This window comes from Sinohyriopsis cumingii, chromosome 10 (genome assembly GCF_028554795.1).
Source record: "Sinohyriopsis cumingii isolate HCF-2022 chromosome 10, ASM2855479v2, whole genome shotgun sequence".
Taxonomy (NCBI): Eukaryota; Metazoa; Mollusca; class Bivalvia; order Unionida; family Unionidae; genus Sinohyriopsis; species Sinohyriopsis cumingii.
The window spans coordinates 92,915,617-92,939,830 of record NC_142970.1 but is presented as its reverse complement, the minus strand read 5'-3'; the positions used below and the strand labels follow the sequence as shown (position 1 = coordinate 92,939,830).

Genomic DNA, 24,214 nt, shown 5'->3' with positions numbered 1-24,214 from the left:
AAATAAGGCAGTCATCGGGAAATATGTGATAGTCTTCTTAAGTTAAATGAGAATGACACCAAAGAAAGGAATAATGCTTATGATAGGTTTCTTTTTTCTTTACTTTTTGTTGAACAAAAGTTGTCAGGAATTTACCTGTTCCTCTACAACACCACCTGACCAGGTGTATGAGGTATTTTGGTAAGATTATTTTCCATCCTGAGCTTTACTCATGTTCCTTAACTTAGACACAACACACAGACACATTCACACAAAGACACCTACACTCTCAAAATATTGTATAAAAGAACCACTCATTTACAAACCCCAAGGCGTTTAACACTGCCTGTTTCTTTGAAAGTAAAGAAAAACTAAATAAAACCGAAAGCTAAGAAAAGGGTCCACTTTTTCTTAAAATCATCAGTTCTGTTACTCACTCTTGCAACATATTTTTCCAGCCTTCTGTATGATAAAACACAATTTTCACAATAAGTAAGATTTGGGATTTTTGATGCACAACATGATCTGAATACAACATATTTTGCAAGAAAGATTAGAAAGTTGACAAGATCATCAATTTTTTTTATTTCCTATAAAGACATCGTTTCATGTAAAATAATATCCAGAAATGTTCAGTAACTGAACAGTTATAGAATAAGTGCTCAATTTGTTCTGTTCCCTTCTTACAGAAGATGCATTTATCATTATTACTTTAAATCAATCCTTTTCAAAAACTGGTTTGTGGCAACAGTTCTATGTGGAACTCTACAATTAAAGCTAATCAGTCATGTGTCTTTTGTAGCCAAAACAAGAGTTGGATCATTCATTCACACCAATTGCATACCCTAGCTGCCTGGACCAAGTGTCATAATTACCATTTGACTTTTGTATACTGGCTTTTATTATTTCTTTATAAATAAATTTATTCTTTGCTCTTATCCTATGGAGTGAAATTCGGTCAAGAATTATATGGGAATTGTTTACACTTTCAAAAAACTCTTAATTTTCTTTTTCCACTTCACAGATATCTTTGAGACAAGAGCACAGTATTGTGTAAAATTATTAGTTTGTGTTGTTGGTTTATCACATCAAAACTTAAGAGAGATCCTTGTGTATTAAAAATGTGTTAAATAAGTACAACACCATTTGATCTTCATGCAGTGTATGATTTAAAATTGTCTATAGTTACTAAATTAAGAATATCTTGAGACATGTATTCCTGAACAGTTTATGGTTCATTTTTCCACTTTTGAGATAAGGCATAAACAACATTGCACGGAAAAATATTTTAATTGTTTTAGAGATTTCTTTCAATTTAGTTTTTCCTAATTTTAATAACTGTATACATCCAAATTTTCCAAATACTTGTTCGAAAACAAGTCTTTGCCATAAATCATCTTCGTTTAGTAAAATGCGCCCAATCCAGGAAAGTTTTATATAATACATAAATGATTTCAGGTTGTTGCCAGAGAGACACTTTAGCACCCTACTTATTTATGATAGTTTTCTGGAGTCATGTATGGAAAAAGGCAGGAAATGGCTGATTCCTGTCAAGTAGAAAAATATTATGCAGCATTTACTGGTTTGATAAGTTCACAAAAACACAGGAAAAAATCAAATTTTGTTGCAGATTGTTCAAACTTTAAATCTGAATTAGACTGATTCAGTTTGGGTTTTTTACAGCACAGCGACATAAGCAGGTAATTTAGTACTGAGCTCAATCAGTAATTATGCAAGGAAAGTGTCATATTGAGTACTTACGTTTACATGTATATTCCACTTACAGTACAACTGTTACAACTTTTATCTTATATATTTACAAATATATTCCACTTACAATACAACAGTTATGACTTTGATCTCATGTTTACATGTATATTCCACTTAATGGTAGATGATAATTGTTAGCTTTGACTGGATATGCATTTGGTTTTATGCCAGCGTGTCTTTAATGCCTATTAACTGTTGACCACTAGTATCAACATTCAGACCGGTCAGAAAACATTTACAGTTGAAAACACCACATATTAGGTTTTTTAATTAGTGAGCAATTTTATTGGGTGCATTTTATTCTGCCATATTTCTCATCAGTAAAGTGTCTTCTTACAAATGTGCCATATGGAGGAAACATCACATCATGGCATCTCAGTTCATCTGTCCATCCATGCTTATGTTTCTTATTTTGTTTCTGTGCAATGAGTTCTCTACCACATGTTGTTACCAAACTTTGTAAGTACTGGTAGCTAACATTTGGGCAGAGGAAGAAATCTGTCAATTTTGGGCTTAAAAAAAGGTTAAAGGTCAAGGTCACATCAGTTATAAAAACAAATCTGTTTCCAGACAATGACCAGATACTTTGTTTACTTTTGAGAGCTAGACTGGAAAAATCCATTCTACCCTGCAGTTTTGACAAGCTGAAATTTTCCTGGGCATGTAGAATATTCTGTTACTTTATCTCAAACAAGAGTCCCTCAATGGGACTGACATAACTGGCCAAAAAGAAATTACAAGAATTCAAAATAATACCATTTCCTTCCTATAACTGCCGTTCTGAATCCAGCTCTGAACTTCTTCACTCACAGAATGATTTTCAACATCAGCTGCTGTGCTGGACATACAGATTAGCACAATTTTCATTTCGGACCAACTTGACATCGTTAGAAAACTTGGTGCCTATATGACCATCCATTCAGTGGCAGTAGTAACAAGATTTTCAAAATGGCCATCATTGCAGCCATATTGGACCAACTAAATATCATAAGAAGTCTAGAAAAAACAATATTTTCAAGATGGTAACTATATATTCCCTTTAATCTGAATTATAATTCAGAGACCCCTAACTTTTTTAATCTGACCCCCAGTTTTAATATCAAATCAAATCAATTGTGTGCTGCCTCAGCATACCTCACACAGTATTTGTGAACAATATCATCATAAATACAATGGTATGCTGCAATTACATAAGGGACCATTAATACCATTAATTTAATCATGTGGGGCATGCATGGTCCTGGAATTTAATATACTTTAATATAATTTAACATAGGCTGGTTCCATGCCTCATAAAATGACCTGCTGTAATGATAAAAAAAAAGCTGTAATGATAACAACAACAAAAAAACAATTTTTGTGTGTGGATAATGTATTCAAATCGATTGTTGTTGTGGGGTTTAATGACATTTTTCAGCACATGATAGGCTATGTATGGCAGCCAGTATTAGTGGTGGAGGAAGAACCCGGGAAAACCTCGGGAAGAACCACCGACCCACGAGAAGCTACTGGCAAGCTTTCTCACATACCCACAGTGGCCGAATCCTAGACTCGAACCCATGCAGACAGAGGTGAGATGGCAGTGATCCATAACGGAGAGTGCTTTAGACCACTTGGGGCCCCATATTCAAATTCACAAATGCAGTATTGTTTATATAAAACTCTACATTTTTCTTCCCCAACCTTTAATAATTGCAATCCTCAAGTTCCACTTTTCAGGGTCCATCATTTTTAAGCATACATTTATGTGCTCAAATTCATGGAGATTTTTGTGGATACACAGTATTAACAGTGTGGCCACAAAAATGCATTACCGGTATACAATAGTTCATAAAGATATCCCAGGCAACCCGTTTATATAATTCAGCAAAACCAAGAATTGGTGAAATCATCTAAAAATGTACTCAACAGACAAGTTAGTCCTCAAATTAAAAACAAATTCACCCAGACTGACTGACAAATTGATAAAAAAACACAGGCTGCACATATTTTTACTGGGTTCTTTTCCACAGGGTGACTGTTGTAGGACAAATACAGCTATTTCAGTTTCCATAGACCATACTGTCTTACCAAATTACTGCAAAAAACACACTTACAATCTATGACTGATCTAGTCATGTGGATACTCTTGAAATGATCAAAATTAAACGCTGTCTGCCTTGTTTTTGAGAAAAAAATCTAATTTCCCAGATGCACACTATAAAAATTCAGCACGCAATGATCTTCCCAATTACATGATCAATTAGCAGATGCATGGTAATGGCGATAAAATTAAAATTGTTTACGGTTCATGCCTACTACTGCATGCAATTTAGCCATACAGATGGAGTTTTTTTTCTTCTGAGAAATCAAGTTAATTTTTTCCAGTAATTATATTTGTCCAATCAGCAACATTCATTCTTTGAAATATGGTACTTAATATACCAAAGCATAAGGGCTTGTTCCATAACATAAAATAATTAGTTGCCTGTGACTATGTGGTGTGTATTACGAAATAATATTGTTACTTCAGCAGAGTGGCACAGTCTACAGACAGTTTCTATTAGAATTCCAGCTGGAGACAAAATTAACTCCAAAAGGAGTAGAGTGTAGAATTTTCTTGAGACATATGAGTCAGCTGGCTATGATGTTGATTAACACCAATCCACTTGGCAGTTTTTGCTTTTATTTTCCTTCTTGCAAAATCCTGCAAATGCAACTGCTGATATGCATACAAATGCAAAAATTCCTGATGGTAAACTCTAGCTGTGATGTACAAAATAACAATGCATCTGCATTAGTGTGGCAACATGCCAAATTTTGTCAAAATCAGTAAAAGTGGATGGTTTCCTCATTCTTGTTATTTGCTTTTTTTATTCTTTCTTTGGCTATGGTCCGAATACCAACTTTTATTGCCAAATAATAATAAAACAATAAATTTGGTCACCACCATTAAGACCAATCCACATCCTATAACTAAAACAAGAGGAGGAAGTGGGACTGAGGGTGTTCACCTAGCTATCATGATCTAACAGTTGACCATTTCACTTAATAGGCTTATACCATAGTGTAGAGAACAGAAACTAGAAAACATATATCCCAAACTTTATATCGTGCTGATTTTACCTATTTTACCAAAATCAGACAACAATTATTTTAAAGATAAAGGCACAATTGACTGTACATTGGACTTCCATTAGATTTAAAGTTGAAGGGTGGATTGTCAAAGTAGGTGGGGGTTTGGGGGACCTCCCCCAATTGGGGATACAGGTTGTTTTTTTAAAAAAGCAACCAGGTATTAAATAAAAGCAGCCTGATAATTACCCCACCCCTGGCTGATAATGAAAGCCCTGTTGTAGTCTCTATAGCTGATCATCAGAATCATCCAGAAGTTGTAAAATTTAAGTTGATAGATGAAGATTTGATTTGTGGTCTACAAAGTCACATGGCTTCCTCATTAACTGAAATAATAATTTACAGATGAGGTAACTTTTTAATAAAAGAAAAAAAATGCAAAATAATTTATTAAATAATTTGTATGTAATGGCAATAGGTGTATGAAATCACTTAAAACCTTATACATAAATGACAACTGTTTCAAATACACTAACATGGCAATACTAGGATACATCAAATTCTATTTCTCCAAGAGTATCACACTTAATTTTAAATATTTCAGAATTTCAAATTTGGCAAAGTTTCTAAAAATAATTCCCTGCAAATATAGTATAAACTTTGATATGGTCTTTACAAGTAATAATGTATTCTCTTGGGATCATGGGCAACATCAGATTTAAAATAATACAATTACAGACAGACAGACAAATATCTATATTTGTATAAGGATAATCTGATCATTAACACCATACATAGTGTGCTAGCTGGCAAATGTACATTTTCTCTAACAAGGATTATATTTTTTACTTTCTGTGATATTTTTTTAAAATCCCGATAGTATATAAAAATTGCTTAATAATTATTGCCATTATGCATCATATATTGTAACATTTCTGCAGTTTATTTTATTGTTTGCCTAATTTTTACATGGGGATGAACTCGAGCTGCAAATATTTGATTCTCAGTGACAATAGCATGTGTTTACAGTGGTAACAAAGATATTTTAAAGGAAAACAAAACTAATTACAGCAATGCGTTCAGTCTGAGAGCTATTTTTAACTGCAGTGAACATCATTAATATGTGCAGATCTTGCTCATTATAAAACTTGGTTGACAATGTTATTTCCTTTTATGGTCAAAAATTTATTCAAAATTATATCAAAAATACAATCCTTAGACTTTTGACAAGTTCAGCCGATCAGATGGAAGATCACCTTAATAGTATACGTGTAACTTGCCCTCATTATCAAACTCATATATGATGACATAAGCCTATATTCTAAGTTTGATCAAAATCGAATCAGAAATATGGCCACTAGCAGAGTAACCAGCCAATCAGATGCAAGATCATCTCATTAATATGATGGATCTTGTTGGTATAAGCATATATGAAGTTTGATAAAAATCAAATCAGAAATATGGCCTTCAAAGTGGTTACAGCCAAACGAATATAACATCACCTCTAAAGATGCCAACGGGTACCTGAGCACTCAGATACCCACCCAATGATAACCACCTGGGTAATAAAATGAACAATTGGGTACCCGTTTTGAAAAAAAACTTCTAAGTTCATATCAAGACACAAAATAACAATTACAGTTCCAGATTCATGTCATGTGCACATTTATTCATCATCACAGGGACTGCTATCGTTGCTTACAATTTACTTGTCATACACGTACTATATAATAATACATGGGAAGATACTTCTCTCATTTCTCACATAGCCTATTTAAGAATCAATGCTGATCTTTCAAGCCAGACTGTCACAACTTCTTGCCCATCCATGTTCATGAACCATTATTCTCGCAACTTAATGCACTTGTTTTGAGATCCTAATGACATTATCGGGGTCAATACCTTTCATCAACAGTGACAGTAAGTACCGATCAAGAACTATTCGATGAATAAAATTTAAACACATACTACAATTCAAATAAATCAAGTACAGTAGAAATGTCCAGTTTAACTAATGCCATTTTTGCCTCAAGTTTGTGGCCCTGGAGCAAGTGTTAGCTGTTTAAGTCAGGGCCACTGTTCACGTTTGTTTACCAGACCTTTTTAATTAGCAGGAAACCCAAGACATATTTTTGTCACAGCAAAGGCAACACAAAAACTTGGTTACTATAACATGCACTTTTATACCATGAATCGAAAAATGAACAAAAAGTTTCCACTGAAATATTTCAATATAAGGGAACAAATAGTTGTTATTTAATGTCATTGAAAAAATCTCATAAACATTCACCAAGTGTGTAAATATGGTAATTTATGCACAAATTTTACATGAAACAGTTCAAAGAAAAGAGATGAGTTCCTTGAATGTGAAACCACTTGTCACAGATTCATTCCATTTTGATACTATATACATAGCAAACCAGTCTAAAGTGAGAAAAAAATGGTACCAGATATCGAAATAAACAGGCTTTATCAATGTGACTGATGAATATTATGTGACTGAAAAATGTTTGAGAAGAGGGATTTTGAAAAACTTAAAAACCTTTTGCAGTGGACCGTTGTTAAGATGCGAACCATGGCAGTTCGAGAATAATACAACAGTCATCATTTGTGGACTTTACGGCTATTCACCAAACTTACTGTAGATGTAGACTATCCAAAGTGAGTGTTATGCATAAATAATCTACCAATTTCTTTTGTGTTTATACTCTTGTAGTAACTACTAATCCACATGGATTTAGCAGATTTATGACAAAAATTTTAAATGCAGATCCAGGTAAAGCAGCACAAACAAATGAACGTTTTTCATACAGTTTTCTGTAATCATGGCATGTAATACATAGATTATTCTTTCAGGTTCGCATTTAATAAAATTTCCCTTTGACTGGGTACCCAGGGAAGTGATCGTTTGGATTGGCAGGTACCCAGTTGAAATTTCCTAAAATGTTGACATCTCTGATCACCTTAATAATATGCACAGCCAGATCTCACCCATATTTGAATTTGTTCTAGATATTGATAATATTAACCTCTATTCCCGTATGAATTTTTTTTTATAGGAACCCAAGAAAACAAGACATTGATATAGCTGATTTTAAAATCACTGAATTGAGCACATCACGTGCATACTGAATAGAGCATGCTCATTACCACTGAGGGACAAGACAATTTCAACAAGCAGACGCAATTACTTTAAAGTACATGGAAACTGTAGAAAACCAAGCTGTACAATGACTAATTCAAAGCTGTACAATAACTGATTCAAAGCTGTACAGTAATTGATTCAAAGCTGTACAATGACTGATTCAAAGCTAAACAAAGACTGACTCAAAGCATATAATGCCAAAAAGTTACAATTTGTTGTAGATATTAATAAATTTATGACACAAATGCATGTAATTATTAAATGTATGAATGGACAACAATAAGAATACTTGTTTTTTATTCTCTGAGTAAAACGATTGGTTTTTGTCAAGGTCATACTGGGGCTACATGATTTTTTTACATGTAAACAGCTCCATTTTGCAATTCTGGGCTTTCCAAAATTGCGCATTAGTTAGTTTTAATAGTGATGCTTAGAGAGAGAGATCTCAGCTGGGCTTCTAAACACTGGCACATAAAGGTGTTTCTTTTGTTGTGTAATTTTGGAGTTGTATTTAAATTTTATTCAGATTATTTGAATTCTAAAGGATAATTCTTTTTCCTGTAAATATCTGAGTGCTCATACAGAATTCTTGGACAAAGATATTCAGTTAAATTTTATTCGGAAACACCAGAATATTATTTTCTGTGGTTCACAAAGGACTGTACACATCAGCTCTATAATGACTACAGTATATGTCATTGCCTTCCACTTTGGATTTTTTTCATCAGGACTCAAACTTGAATTCATTAGAACATTTCATTATTATGACTTCTAAAATTTAATTCGTGGATTATTTTCGGATTTGATTCTTAAAACTGTAAGTTTTTATTTTTTCACTTTTACAGTGTTTTTCCAGGGATATAAATTATTTGTTAAATTTTCCAAAGTTTGTTTTCACTCTTTCTTTTGTTACTGTTTATTCGAGCCTAAACAAGTAACATAAGAGTTAATGAAAATCTACATTTCATCCATAGACATCCCTGTGTTATATGAGGGATTATAAGTGTACAATCGTTGTGAACTTGGAACTTCACAGATAACTGTATATCTGGGACTTCACAGATCTGATGACAAAGTCAATCATATGTTCTCAAATAAGCCACTATTGCAGTCGTATTCAACGTTAAGATCAGCACCATTTTCATTTCAGTTTGGTTTCTGTTTCAGTTTCATCTGATGTTTTATAGCACATCAACACAAGTAAATTATTTAGCAAAGTCAAATGCCTTGCCCATGAACACACCTGGTATCTAACAAAGGCTGGTCCTATGGTATGATCTGAACCAGCACCATTTCGGTTGTGAGGTAGTACACTAACCACTGAGCCACCATGGCTCCGTTTTCATTTCGGACAATCTTAATACCAAAAGAAGTCTTCCTGTGAAAAGCCCATGTAGATGTGACTTTCCATTCAGAAGCAAAAGAAACAACTTTTTAAAGATGGCTGCTGTGATGTCTGGGTAAAAACCATTTTCATCTAGGACAAACTACACATAAGTCTTCTGGCGAAAAACCCATGTCATTATGTCTTTTCAATCAGGAGAAGCAGTAACAAGATTTTAAAGATGGTTGCCATGGTGTTCATACTGGACATCAGATTATCACCATTTTCACATAAAAAGTCTTTTAGTGAAAACCCCCATGTAGATATGAACATCCATTCAATAGACGAATTAATAACATGATTTCCAATATGTCCACAATGGCTGTCCAAGTGGAACCATTATCATTCAGAACCAACCAGACACCATAAGAAGTCTTCAGGTTCCATTCTGGAGAAAAGTTACAACACAATTCTACGATAGCTGATGTGGCAGTCATATTGAACATTACAATGGCACCAATTTCATTAGGACAATCTAGACAACTTGTACTGAAAAACTGATATGACTCTCTATTAAGAAGTAGCAATAACAAAATTTTCAATTTGACTGCCATGGCAGCCATATCATACATCAGACTGGCACCATTGTATTTAGGAACAACAAGACAACATAAGAAGAAAGCCACATTTTGATTTGACATCCAGTCAGCAGCAATGAGACTTTCATGATGCTGTAGTACGGTGATGGCTATACTGGATGTCTGAACAAAACATTTTTAACTTTGCCCAACTAGAAGATAGTTTGAATGTGTGAGTAATGGCTCCAAGTAGTTTAAGAAGATTAACAATAACAAACAGACATTCAATTTTATTCTTCATCCTGATAAATGATCTGCTTCATGGTAAAACAGTAGCATTAAAGATAACCAACATTAAAGAGTTGTAATTTTCGATCAATCACTAAATGGCTTTGCATACTTTATAAAAATAGCATATCCCTTGATAAGTGAAACAAGAACTGCCTAAAATGGGCCCCAAAACAGCATATCCCTTGTCTAGAAGCCCATGACAAAAGTTGAACATCTTGCTGGACCAACAAACTGTTCTATCACTTTTGCATAGAATCTTCTGTTGAAACAACAGCCATAAAGTACATCCAGCTTTTATTTTAACTGTCTAGTAAATCTGAACTCTACTCAACTTTAAATAAAAGACTTCTCAAGTTGACTACATTATGAGACACTACGACGGGTAACTATGGTAAACTATTGCTAAAAGTTCATTTTGAAGCACTGCCTTGGCCATAAATGCCCATTACACTTATTTACATTTATAATACTGTCCATTTACTATAATATACACCTTCACAGATTTTTTTCAATCAGTACATGTATAACAGTGAAATACCACAGCACATTATATATACATTACTTGCATTAAATACAAGTTCATCACCAACAGGGTCAATGTTCTGGTCCTGACATACGTTACATTGATTTCCATAATAGTCACTCTAAATGCACTGTGGTCATGTGGAATTAACTTAGAGCATCCTAAGATGAGATTCACTAATTAGAAAATTACAAGATCTCTGCTGTAATTTATGATATTGTATAGATTTCTAAATTAAAGTTCCCAGAAATGAAGAGCCATTCATATGATGGACTAATGATAAAGAACAGGTTCCAGCTGTATCGATAGGAATACCAAGTCTTGGCACTGAATTATTATTATCATTTATTATTAGATCAGTATAATAGGAGTGGGTCCCTGATTGTTTCTTATGTAACCCAAATCTTCGTAAATGTTAACTATAGTAAAAGACACATGGGACATGTTTGCTTATTTACTCAATTTAAATAAAAATTGTTCTTTTAAAATTTAACACTAATTTTCTTTTACCAGAGTCTATTCAATAGTGATCATTGAATGCTCTGCACCTTAACGTCCAGATGAAAATTATCGAAATCTATGGTCTTTTACAATGGTGGCCATGTACTAGACTTGGGTCAAGTAAAGGGCACATTCAGTGGAATCATCACAATTCAGGGTACTACAAAATTGTTTATCAATATGCGTAGCTTTCATTGTGACATCACAGCACACAACATTCAATCCAGATTGTACTGAATCACACTTTTAGGTTCATTTGTCCTAAAATGTCTACATACTTTAACATTGATTTCGCAGTATGCACTTGTCAGGGCATCTAAATAACATTCAAAAGGAATACGGATGTATATGAATCCAAATGAAGTGAATACTTGCCTCTTAAAGGTATGTAGAATCAAATTCTAAAAATGACACCCATTACGGAAATATTCGGTGTTGAATGCATATATGACCTGTGTGACTTTTACTACAGAAGGTGACATTTCAGTCCCTGTCTATCCTACTCCATAATAATTCTTATATCATAATTACTGCCATCTACTAAATTTCTTTTTCCAAAGTCAAAATTAAACCCAAATGTTCCCAAAACTTATTAGGTTAAAAGGGTCCACTGATAAAACCCTGAGAAAAAGAAAATACAATCTCTTGAATCCCTTATCTATCTTCTGCATCAGACAGTTAAAATTGTTTTTATAATACTTCAGTTGCTTTTTTGGAGGTTTTGATTAGCATCTGTGATGGTTTAGAATGATAGACCCAAGCCAATATAAAACTTCAAAAGAAACAAGTTTTGTTTCTCTACTGCCTTTGAAGAAGACTTCAAGGCAAATAAAGTCAAAGGTTGAGCTATTTTTGTGGGAGTCCTTGTCGAGAACTTTAAAATGTACAGGTAAAACACAATCTACTTCTAAATTGCATCAAATATTCCACTTCCTCACACCTCCAATACAAAAGCACATAGGAGGAATATAGATGCTACATATTAAAAGCTGCAAATTGAATTAAACTTTTCTTGTTAATAATTTATCATACCAGAACATTTTTCCTCTATAGCTCTCACATGCCTCAAGGTTCCATCTATACACGTCTCATGGTTCCCTCTACAGCCCTCACATGTCTCCCTCAATATGCCCACATGTCTCATGGTTCCCTGTACTGACCTAATATATATCTCATGATTCCATCTACACCCCATTATATATCATGGTTCCCTGTACAGACTTAACATGTCTCATGGTTCCATCTATATCCATGTATGTTTCATGGTTCCCAGTATACCCCAAATATGTATAATGTTCTTGTACAGACTTACCATGTCTCAAGGTTCGATCTATAGCCATATTTGTCTCATGGTTCCCTGTACAGACCATGCATGTCTCATGATTCCCTCTATAGTCATTACATGTCTCATGGTTCCATCTATACCCAAATATGTCTCTTGGCTCCCTGTACAAACCTTACATGCCTCATGGTTCCCTGTACAAACTTTACATGTCTCATGGTTCCACCAATACTCATATGACTCAATGTTCCCTGTACAGAACTTACACATCTCATGATTCCCTTTATATCCCCCTTACATATCTCATGATTCCCTCTATAACCCTTACATGTCTCATGGAGATTTCTTCTGTACTCTCCATACTCACTCAGAACTAGAGTTAGAATACAAACAACACAGGCATAGATCTCCCATTACATAATGCACTAGCAGATCTGGGCATATGCAGTTTATTGTGAGCAATCAGTAGAACACACAACAGTGACCTTTATCTGCTGATGCATATGTGATGACAGATCAGGGTCTATGCCAGCAGTGTGACTCAACTTATAAGCAAGTAAAGAGGACAGATACTACTTCTCATGCCAAAAAGGTGAAGGGAGGTGGAAAGTAGACCAATGGACAGAAAATATGAAAGATTAATGGAGACACAAAAGGTTACAAAAAAAAAGAAATGCTGAACCTGCCACAAAAAATTGAGGGAGGTGGAGACTGAAGTGTGTTGAACCTATGTGCATCAAGATACCTCAAGTCATCTACATGTATTCATGTGACTGCACTGGTGACCTGAGTGGCTAAAGCGTCTAGCTCGGATGCTAGAGGTCACAGGTTCAAACCCTGGTCGCATCATACCAAAGACTTATAAAAATGGTTGGCACTCAGCATTAAGAGGTTGGTGTTATAACTGGTTGGCCTGGTGTCAGGATAACATGACTGGGTGGGACATGATGCTATGTCTGCAGCATGATGCCCCAGTCCTAGACATCAAAATAAACTGTTACACTGAAGACATCATGGAAATGTGACTGAAAAACTAAAGCTACGTTAGAAATCCAAAACACAACATGTATACAATTGTACATCAAGGCACTTCAAGACATCTATATGTATACATTTACATCAAGACACTTCAAGGCACTTACATGTAGACATTATATCAAGACACTACAAGAATCTACATGTATACATGTACGTCAAGACATAAGTATACATGTATATCAAGACATGTGCATACATGTACATCAAGACACTTACATGTATAAATTATATCAAGACACTTCAAGACATCTATATGTATACATGTACATCAAGATATAAGTACACATGTACATCAAGACACATGCATTCATGTACGTCAAGACACTTCAAGACACTTACATGTACATGTATACATTATAACAAGATACTACAAGACACCTACATGTATACATAAACATCTGTAAGGAACTTGGTAACAACAGTAACTATATTTTCCTGTTGTATACCATTTCTAAATGATACTTGGTAAAAATGGTAAATATAATTCCTGTATGATCCCATTTTTGTTACAGTACCTGGTAACAAAGGTAAATATATTTTCCTGCTACATCGCATTTCTGTATGGTACTTGGTAACAATGGTAAATATATTTTCCTGTTACATCGCATTTCTGTATGGTACTTGGTAACAATGGTAAATATATTTTCCTGTTACATCGCATTTCTGTATGGTACTTGGTAACAATGGTAAATATATTTTCCTGTTACATTCCACTTCTGCATGGTACTCTGTAACAATGGTAAATATATTTCCTGGGGTGATCCCAATTCTAGACAGTACTTGGTAAGAATGGTAAATATCTTTCCCAGCTACATCACATTTCTGTATGGTACTTGGTATCACTGCTAAATATATTTCCCCAAGACATCACATTTCTGTATGGTACTTGGTAACAAAAGTAAATATATTTTCATGTTACATAAAATTTCTTTACGGGACTTGGTAGCAGTGGTAAATATATTTTCCTGTTACATCCATTTTTGTATGGAACTTGGTAACATTCCCATTTCTATATGGTATTTGGTAAGAATGGTAAATATATTTTCCTGTTACATCCCATTTCTGTATGGGACTTGGTAACAATCCCATTTCTGTATGGTACTTGGTAAGTTGGTAACAATGGTAAATATATTTCCTGGTTACATCCCATTTCTGTATGGTACTTGGTAACAATGGTAAATCTATTTCCTGGTTACATCCCATTGTTTTTTCATTTCTGCCTTTATATTCATCTAGATGGATCAATATGCCTGTGTTAATACAATTCAAACTATGTCTGTTGGACTTCTGGGGTAAAAATATCCAAGTCCAATTGTAAACACATCAGACATCACGCTGAGGAAATTTTCCTGTTCTGATGCACATACATGTAATAATATCACAATGATTAATGATATCATTTTTAAAAAATGGCGATATCACAACACAAGTTAAGGTTCAACATACCATGACCTTGACCCACACTAGTACATGTATATGATTATTTCTCATACCACTGTTGTAAGGAACGAGTTTTATGTGTTCTTATAAATGTCAAAAAACTGTCACAGATATATTTTGAAACATACAATAGCAACTGCATAGGCTATCCTACACACATTTTGAAACACACTATAGTGTTTGCACATTACGTCTTTTTAACATTATAAATATATGCAAAGGTTCTCTTTGATGCTTTCTGGTCTCATGCATCAAAGTCTTACTCAAGTCATGGCACTAAAAGATCCTGATGTCTGGGCATATATAGAGAAAATAAAAATGCTGGGAAAAGGGCTCTAAAAGGCAATGACCTTTTGGAGCTGGTAGGTTTCATAACATATGGCAGAAAAGATTAAAAAAATAATGGCGAAATGAATGGCTATTCCTGAATACAACCATAAAACCGCCATCTACATCCACTGTCTACTGGTCATTACCAATGACAACAAAACAACAGTTTTCAATCCAGCTTCTCAAAAAAAGCTCCATGTATGTGTGTGTGTGTATATATATATATATATATATATATATATATATATATATATATATATATATACATGTATATATATATATCTATATAGAGTTGGCTTGAACTTCGCTTGCAAAGATTTAGGAAGGGGTATGTCCACGTCTATTGCACGCGCGCTAGTGGCTGAAGAGCCCAATACATGACAGGCTTGTCCATCCACAAAGGAACCCCACAAAAAATAACGACCTTTACAAATATTGAGATCACAATTACCTACTATATAATCCATTATGCGACAAGGGGGTAATATTTTAACTTGCACTCGATAAACAGTTCAAAAAGGCAAAATCTAATAACTGCTCTTAACAAAATGATCATTCACATCTCAACAAATATGTTTCTATTTGACTCAATCATACCTGAAACTGAGCAAAATATGACATTCTTTAGATAGATAGCTATATAGATAGCTATATAGATAGATAGATAGATAGATAGATAGATAGATAGATAGATAGATAGATAGATAGATATTGATAGATAGCTAGATAAATAGATAGATATTGATAGATAGCTAGATAAATAGATAGATATTGATAGATAGCTAGCCAGATAGATAGAAAGCTAGACAGATAGATAGATAGATAGATAGATAGATACAAGTGCAATAAGCTGACAATGAACAGTGCTACCTGAGCACTTTCAACTCTTTAATGAGTCTTTTTCAATGGCAAATACAAAACATAGACAAGACAAACAAATAAAACAAAAAACGGTTATGTTTGCAAAACTTTATATGATACCTTGTTTCAACTAGTTTATTTCAGCTTCTTGCTTATACCGGAAAATATTTTTTATTTGTATTTGTATCAGTTTATTGCATTTATCTTAATCAATCCCTGACACACGTGATCCCTTGCTTGATCCAGTGCACTGGAAAGGATTGTTATTCACTATATGATTTGTATTTTATATATATATATATATATATATATATATATATATATATATATATATATATATATATATATATATATATATATAATGCTTCTTCAATAGGTCTTAAATATTTAAATATAAAGGAATAATTCTTTTCTGATAATATAAAGACCGTTTGATATTTAATGTAGGTACAGTACATATTTAAAAAAATAATTGAAAATTGAAAACTACATCTGATTATTTGCTTTGAATATCTTTTTTTTTTGCTTTTATATTTCACCACATTTGATTGTTTTCCTGGTTGTATCTTATCTGTCCCTTGCCATGTTTGTTTAGTTAGAATTACTATATTTGTATGGGGGAAGGGATTATCTAATGATGTGAGCACTTGTGGCCCAACCCCACATCAATATAAAAAATTTAAAGTGTATGTCATCATCATCATCAGTCCCATAGTCAGGTAGACCGTTGGGACACCGCATAAGACCGCATAACCAGCTTCTTCCATTCCTATCGATTTTCCTTCTTTCTCAGTGAGTCGCTCAATGTCACTTTCAAATTCTTACCTATTTAAATTAACTTAGGCACCAATCAAGAGCACATGGCTGATGACCACTGATAGAAAATGTAAAGACAAATCTTCATTAAAAATACAGCTCCTTTTTTTTTTTAAATAGCATAATCGTTATCTGAGCATGAGGAATTAAAATCCCGGTATGGAAGGCTTGTGACAGTGGAGACTGACAATGATCACAGGCACTTTGGTGATGGATTATTAATTTCTTCTGTAAGTATTCAGTTTTCCTGTATTATATACAATGAATTAGAAATTCAGTATAAATATTGCATGATTTGGCACAATTCCCATGTTCACTAACATAATTGTGCACTGAACAGTGGACAAAATTGTATTTTAAAAAAAACCGAGCTGAAGTCTGACTCTAAAACAAATGATTCAAAACTGGAAAATTACATTTCCAAATCTGTGATAACGATATGTCTTTACTGTTCTTCAATAAACAAGAAACAGGTAAGGATATTTGTGACCTGTCTTTTTTTTTAATCACCCTACTTTTTGACCTGGTAGAGACCTTTGGGATCCATTTTCTTAATCTCTAACATTAGCACTGTACTTATTAAAACTAATTCAGTTTGCAAAACATCTATGCTGAACTACTGCTGTACATCTAATAACATCCTGGGTCACTGTAATATTGTAGCCCTGTGTTACAGACATGCATGTGATGAAAAATTAATAAAACAACCAGACATTGGGACTAACATCCTCAACACGTACAAATAATGCTCTGTGTGTGTGTGTGTGTGTCTGTGTGTGTGTAGGGGATTTGGATTTTTAATGTAGCTTTAACAAGTTTTCAGTCACATCACTACGATTTCTTTAAAGTAAAATGGTCTCGCTGTCAAACATTTTATGTCAGAAGTAAACAATGCAGTTAACAGAATATTTTGTCAGCATTGTCAGTAAACCAACATGAAGTGTAACGCGAGGTACAACCAGTTCTCATCAAGTTTGGTTAACTGCTATCAATGCCATATTCTGTGTGGAAATTTCACATATTTAATAAAATATAATGTAGAAAAATAATATTCTTTCAGTTCAATTAAGCTGAGATGAGGAAATATATCATTCAAGTGGAACCAGAACTTAATGCATTACCGACATGCATGTTCGTTTACAGTTATCAACTGTATGATACATGTTTACATGCAGCAAAAGCTATGCCATTTACATATATAAACATTAGTCTTACAAACATGTACATTAAACTCACAGTGAGAAAGGAAACAATATGAATAATAAGCAAATACATCTGTCCCTGACAAACTTGAATCTTTTTAAGACTAACTGCAAATTGTAAGCTGCATTTTTGTTTTAATCAGTATGGGATAAAAAGAAAACAACCGAATGAAGAGGCTGAATGAAAACTACGTCTCTAATTAATGTTGGGATAGAATAGATATATAAAAGTACTTTTGAAACTTCTTTATAAGCAATATATTAGTTTACTTGTTTATTATCAAAACCGGTTTGCTTTAAAATGAATCTAAATTCAGCAGCTGGCTTTTCATGTGACAATGGAGCAACGACGTTTTACTTTAATCAAAGCAGTCCGTAATATGACTAATACAGAATGACCGAACCAAAACGGTGCATAAAAAGGGAAATTGGCGCTTGCAAAAAATTAATGCACAGACTGGACTTATTTTCAAACTTTTGAATTCAGACTCGATGAAGAAGCAACAAAATGCTGCTGCATTTGATAGCTTATCGGGGGTCAAAAATCATATTGTGCGGGTCACCGAATGCGACAAAGAATGAATGACTGCTAAAAATAAAATGGTTAAATTTTAAGAAACGTCAGGTAATTAACAAAATAAATACATTACCTGTGTTACAAGAGGTATCAATGTTTGTTCGATCGATTTCGTACGAATTTCTAGCGATATTTTATTAGACTCTGTTCGGCCGTACTGCGCCGCAGCAGCCATCTTTTCGCCGACTGCTGGAAGCAAGCCTCGTTGTGGCTTCGTTCACAACACATGTACACATTAAGGTAGCTGTGAACAAAGCCAATGCTTTGGTAAGTATATTTCTACGAATCGATCGATGGTCATTTATTTAATTAAATTTGTTTGACATTGTGATTAAACAAAATACATATTTTGGAGCAGATATATTAAGTAACATTCATTATCATCAGAACTGACTAAAAAACGATGAAGATGACATTAAAAATTAAATCTATATTTTCCTATTGTTACTGTATACATATGAAGAAAAATCAAATAATAAGGTAGAATATGACAGACATTTATTCATATTTGAAAAGCAATATTTTCAAAAGGTTGGTGCCATAATAAAACAATAATAAATCATATATTGCTAACAATGTGTTGATGTATCTATTCAGTTAAGATTTTTATCTACATTTTTAACTCCCTTTAAAAGAGTGATTGGTATTTAATAATGTTTCTGCTTACATAGCTCTTCCCGAATTACAACACTGCACAATTAACAAACTAATAACGTTCTAGTAAGTGAAAAGGCAATTCTGGACGGTTTAAGAATCTTTTTTTCTAAATAAAGATTGTGGATCGGATAAGATAAAACACGATCTTTTAAAAGGTACAAAATCAGCAATTCTAAGTTCTTTTTCTATGTTATTCAATATATCTCTTCACGAGAATTGTATTTCATTTTTGGGTGAGTTTAGAGTAGTAATATTACCATTACACAAGAAAGACAGCAACAGTTATTCCACTTAATCCAACGAATTTCTTTACTAATTTCACAAGCAAGGTCATAGAAAAGTCATTTTCAAACATGTATGTGTTACTTGGATGAAAACTGTTTTATTTATAAATAGCAAAGGGTTTTCCCCAAATCTCTAAGCCGTGTAACAACTATATCCTCGAGGTACCGGTTTGGGAGCCCTCAAGAGCAAATCGCGGAATAATTCGTAAACAGTGCAAGTTTTATTGAAAGCTCATTTACACTTTAAATCGTCATTATACGTATACCAAATATCAAAACCTAAAACTATTCATGGCTGCAGAGTTTTGTTCCGTAAAAAAGTTTATCTTTGAGTACCACGTTTTGCTTGCCTTGTTTACAACGTCATCTGTTTCGGAGCGGTTGACCACAGCGCCACTTGCTACCATCGTAGAGATGAGAAAAGAAATGTACGATCACAATAAATTGCAACAATGGCGAACATAACAATAAATAATCATAATATGAAGGAATATTTTCTTCTCCTTAACATCTAAAACTATTTCTGTTAAAGCTTCTTGGTCATAAACAACTATGTAGTTTCTATCATTCTGAAAATCACGCAATAAGCAAATTTAAGACAGATTTATAAACGTTTAATACAAACTTACGTAACTGATAATGTACAAAAATATAAATATTTATCTATTTAAAATAATATTTGATTTCGATATATCAGATTTATATGTATTCAACATCGGAAAAAAAATTAAAGAACGAAAAAAGAAAATATCATCCAATTCATGTCTCAATTGATAATTATTTAATTATTGGGCTTTTATAGGTAAAAACAAAATGCGAAGTGGGCGGAGATAAGAAGTCAGCTAATTTTATTCATTAGACAGTCGACAACAAACAAGTTGCAAGAAGGGCTTCAGTTCATTTGCATTATCGAAATATAAAGGTATTTTGAATTGGTATAAAAGTATTAAGCAATTTAACGTTTTGGGGTCATTGTTATGCATAAAGTGCCGGGATTTATACAAGCTAAAAGCATGTTATTTATTTGCAACTTCCCAAAATTGCGTTATTAGTTACATGTTATCACGGGATATCTATTAAATAAAATGGCCGCCCCAAAACACATGACGCTCCGAAACTGATTTCACGACGATATACAAGCAAGCGCTCAAGAGTGAAAAAAAGTGTAATAGTTTGTGATTTATCAAAGGTATTTCATTGCCTTTGGCATAAAAGTCGAATTCATAAACTAATATATTATAGAATCATATCTGATTGACTGATTCAACAGTTATTTATCCAACAGATCGCAAAATGTTGTTGTGAAAAGCTACAGTAATAACAACTTAGTCACTTTCTGCTGGGGTCCTGCAGGGTTTAGTTCTGGGACCGATATTGTTTCCTGCATCTATCAGTGCCGTTGCTGATGATCTGCTTAGTCTAGCTAGACGTTTTGCTGACGACAGTTCTCTTTCTTACGCTTTGAGAAGTATGCAAAATATCCAATACATACTTATTTCTGAATTAGAAACTTTAAATGACTAGTCAAATCAATGCCTAGGAAGCTTTAACCCATCAAAAGCTGAAGTCATGTTATTACAGCAGAAAAGAATAACCCACTTTTCCTAAATTAAAGTTCCAAAACGAATTGCCTCCTTTCGTTGACAATCATTAACATCCGATTAATAATACGTGCACATGGAGTCTACTCTTTACAAATATACTTTTTAAAAACATAAATTGTTACATATGTTTAAATTCATCAAATATAATATGAGTAGAAAATATAATGATATAATTCTTATTATATCTATGGCCTAGAATATGCAGATATCGTTTAGGATGGGTGTTCAAGTGTACACTCAGCTAGAGACCACATATAGAGGTTGCTAAAAAAAAGAAAGCAGTTACAGGTCTAACCAGAAGTGCCTTCGCACGCAATATTTGTGAGGAATGCGGCTAGTCTCCTCTCTCAAGAAAAAACCCCACAGAAATCACACGCACTCTGTACATTTCATAACATTACTTATAGCGATTGGCCTGGTTATGTAAACGAATTGCATCCTCCTTCAGGTAGAAGAAACGATATAATATAATTTAAGCAATAAGCAAAAATGCCAGACATAAGCGAAAAAAATATTTTTAAAATTCTTTCCTCGTTTTTTTTTTTTGCATTCCTAAATGAAATGAAAACTATGCCTCAAAAATTCAAAACGAAACGCAATTTCCTAAAATTTAAAAAAAAAAAGTATAATACGATACAAAACAGTAGCCTTCTTTCTGGTGATCGCAAGTACTCTATTATTAACACAAGGAACCCCACAAAAACATAACGACCTTTAGAAATATCTATATCACAATCACCTACAATATAATCCATTATACGACAAGGGGGTAATATTTTAACTTGTACTCGATAAATAGTTCAAAAGGCAAAATCTAATAATTGATCTTAACGAAATGGTCGTTCACATCTCAACAAATATGTTTCTATTTGACTCAATCATACTTGAAACCGAGCAAAATAAGACATTCTTTATATATATAAGTATTAAATATAAAGGATTTTTTTTGATAATATAATATTTGATATTTGATGTAGGTGCAGTACATATTAAATTATTGTTTCAAAAAAATGTAAAACTACATCTGATTATATGCTGTGAATCTTTTTTCTTTGCTTTTATATTTCACCACATCTGATTGTTTTCCTATTTTTATCTTTTCTGTCGCTTGCCATGTTTGTTTAGTTAGAATTACTATATTTGTATGGGGGAAGGGATTATCTAATGATGTGAGAACTTGTGGCCCAACCCCACATCAATATAAAAAATTGAAAGTGTATTCATCATCATCATCAGTCCCATAGTCTAGTAGACCGTTGGGACACCGCATAACCGGCTTCTTCCATTCCTATCGATTTTCCTTCTTTCTCAGTGAGTCGCTCAATGTCAAGCCTGTCCACTCTCGAATGTTATCTTCCCACCTCTTTCTCTGCCTGCCTGTCTTTCTTTTTTCATTGTTCAGTGCCTTGCAGGATTGTCTTGGTAAGTCCTGATGATTGTGAGACATGCCCAAACCACTGCAGTTTACGTTTTTACACTGTGATCAGGAGATCTTCGTGAAGCCCAATGGCTTGTCTTATCCTTTGCCGTATTTCTTCATTGGGGACACGGTCTTTGTATGTGACGCTGATGATCTTTCGGAAACATCTCATCTCTGTGACCTGTCTTCTTTTCTCTAAGTCAACTGTTATGGTTCCATGATTCACAGGCATTGAGAAATATGGAGATCACCAGTGTGTGCACCAGTCTGACATTTGAACTGAGTGTGATGTTCTTGTCATTCCAGATGGACTTCGGTTTTGTCAGCGCTGCTGTTGTCTGTGCAATCCTGGAGAGTACTTCAGGCTTCGATCCTTCATCTGTTACCGTTGCCCCCAAATACTTAAAGCTGTGGACTGTTTCTAGCTTCGTACCTTGGACCCCGATGTCAGGGCTGATGTTGGTGGTGTTGTTCGTTATCATTATGGTCTTCTCTGCATTGAGTTCCATGCCGTAGGCTGCAGAGTTTTTGTCCCGAATCTCTACTGAGCTAGTTAGTTCTTGCTCATTTCCTGCGCAGCTAATCATGAAAAGCGTGAAGGGACGGTCAGCATCGGAGGCAGAAGAGTCACCAACTTACGTTTTGCCGACGACACTGATGGACTAGCAGGAAATGAGCAAAGTATATGTGGCAGATCAAAAAATATCGTTTGGGAAAGGGATGGAGTGGCCTAAACAATTGTGGGTGCAATTTGTGTGATGTAAGCCATCAAATAAGGATCTTTAGCGAAGGTTTCTTATTTTTCAAGTAGACGTAAATATCCTTGCTGGATTATTCTTTCATAATATTATGTAAAATGTTTTACTATACGAATCAAATGGTGTACCTGGTACACACGATATTAAATCAGTTGGGGTATGACGCAGCCATTTCGGTAAAGTCAACTTGACGGAAACAGGCAATGCTATTCTGGTTGTTGGATTATATACTGTAGCTGAAAAAACAGGCGAGGCAAAGCATTCTACAGAATTTCCTGTCAGAAGAGAAAATATTTATTTGGATTGATTTTGTATATGGAAAAGACAGTAAAACTGTTTCATGCAATATTTCTTTCTTTTCCTCTTTTGGTATTTTGCTATGTACCAATTTTATTTTTGTTTTATTAGATATACTTTTCATGGATCGCTAATTATCTATATTTATTACATATACGTAGCATTGATCGCTAAATAACTTTATTTATTACAAATGCATAGCAATGATGGCTAAATAACTCTATTACATATATGTATCATGGATGGCTAAATAACTATATTACATACATGTTCATGGATGACTAAATAACTATATTTATTACATGTACGCATCATGGATGGATAAATAACTGTATTCATTTAAGAATGAAATGAGAAATAAATTATGCGCAGCAGTGTATTTATTTCATCATAAATTCGAGATACACCTTTGTGAGAACTTGGGACAGTCCTAGATGAAAGTTGCGATGTCATTTCGATATCTGTGTTACATTGGGTAATGAT

At 33.8% G+C, this 24,214-nt stretch overlaps 1 protein-coding gene across 2 annotated transcripts in view; it reads right to left on the bottom strand.

Moving 5' to 3' along the window:
• LOC149790593 (alpha-catulin-like) overlaps nucleotides 1-18,887 on the bottom strand; it is a 153,409-nt gene extending 134,522 nt beyond the window's left edge. For both annotated transcript variants that reach the window (XM_089972694.1, XM_089972695.1), the window contains exon 1: nucleotides 18,785-18,887. In XM_089972694.1, the coding sequence (XP_089828820.1) occupies nucleotides 18,785-18,886 (102 nt within the window). In that variant the 5' untranslated portion in view covers nucleotide 18,887. The remainder of the gene's footprint in view (nucleotides 1-18,784) is intronic.
• Nucleotides 18,888-24,214: the final 5,327 nt, after the last annotated feature.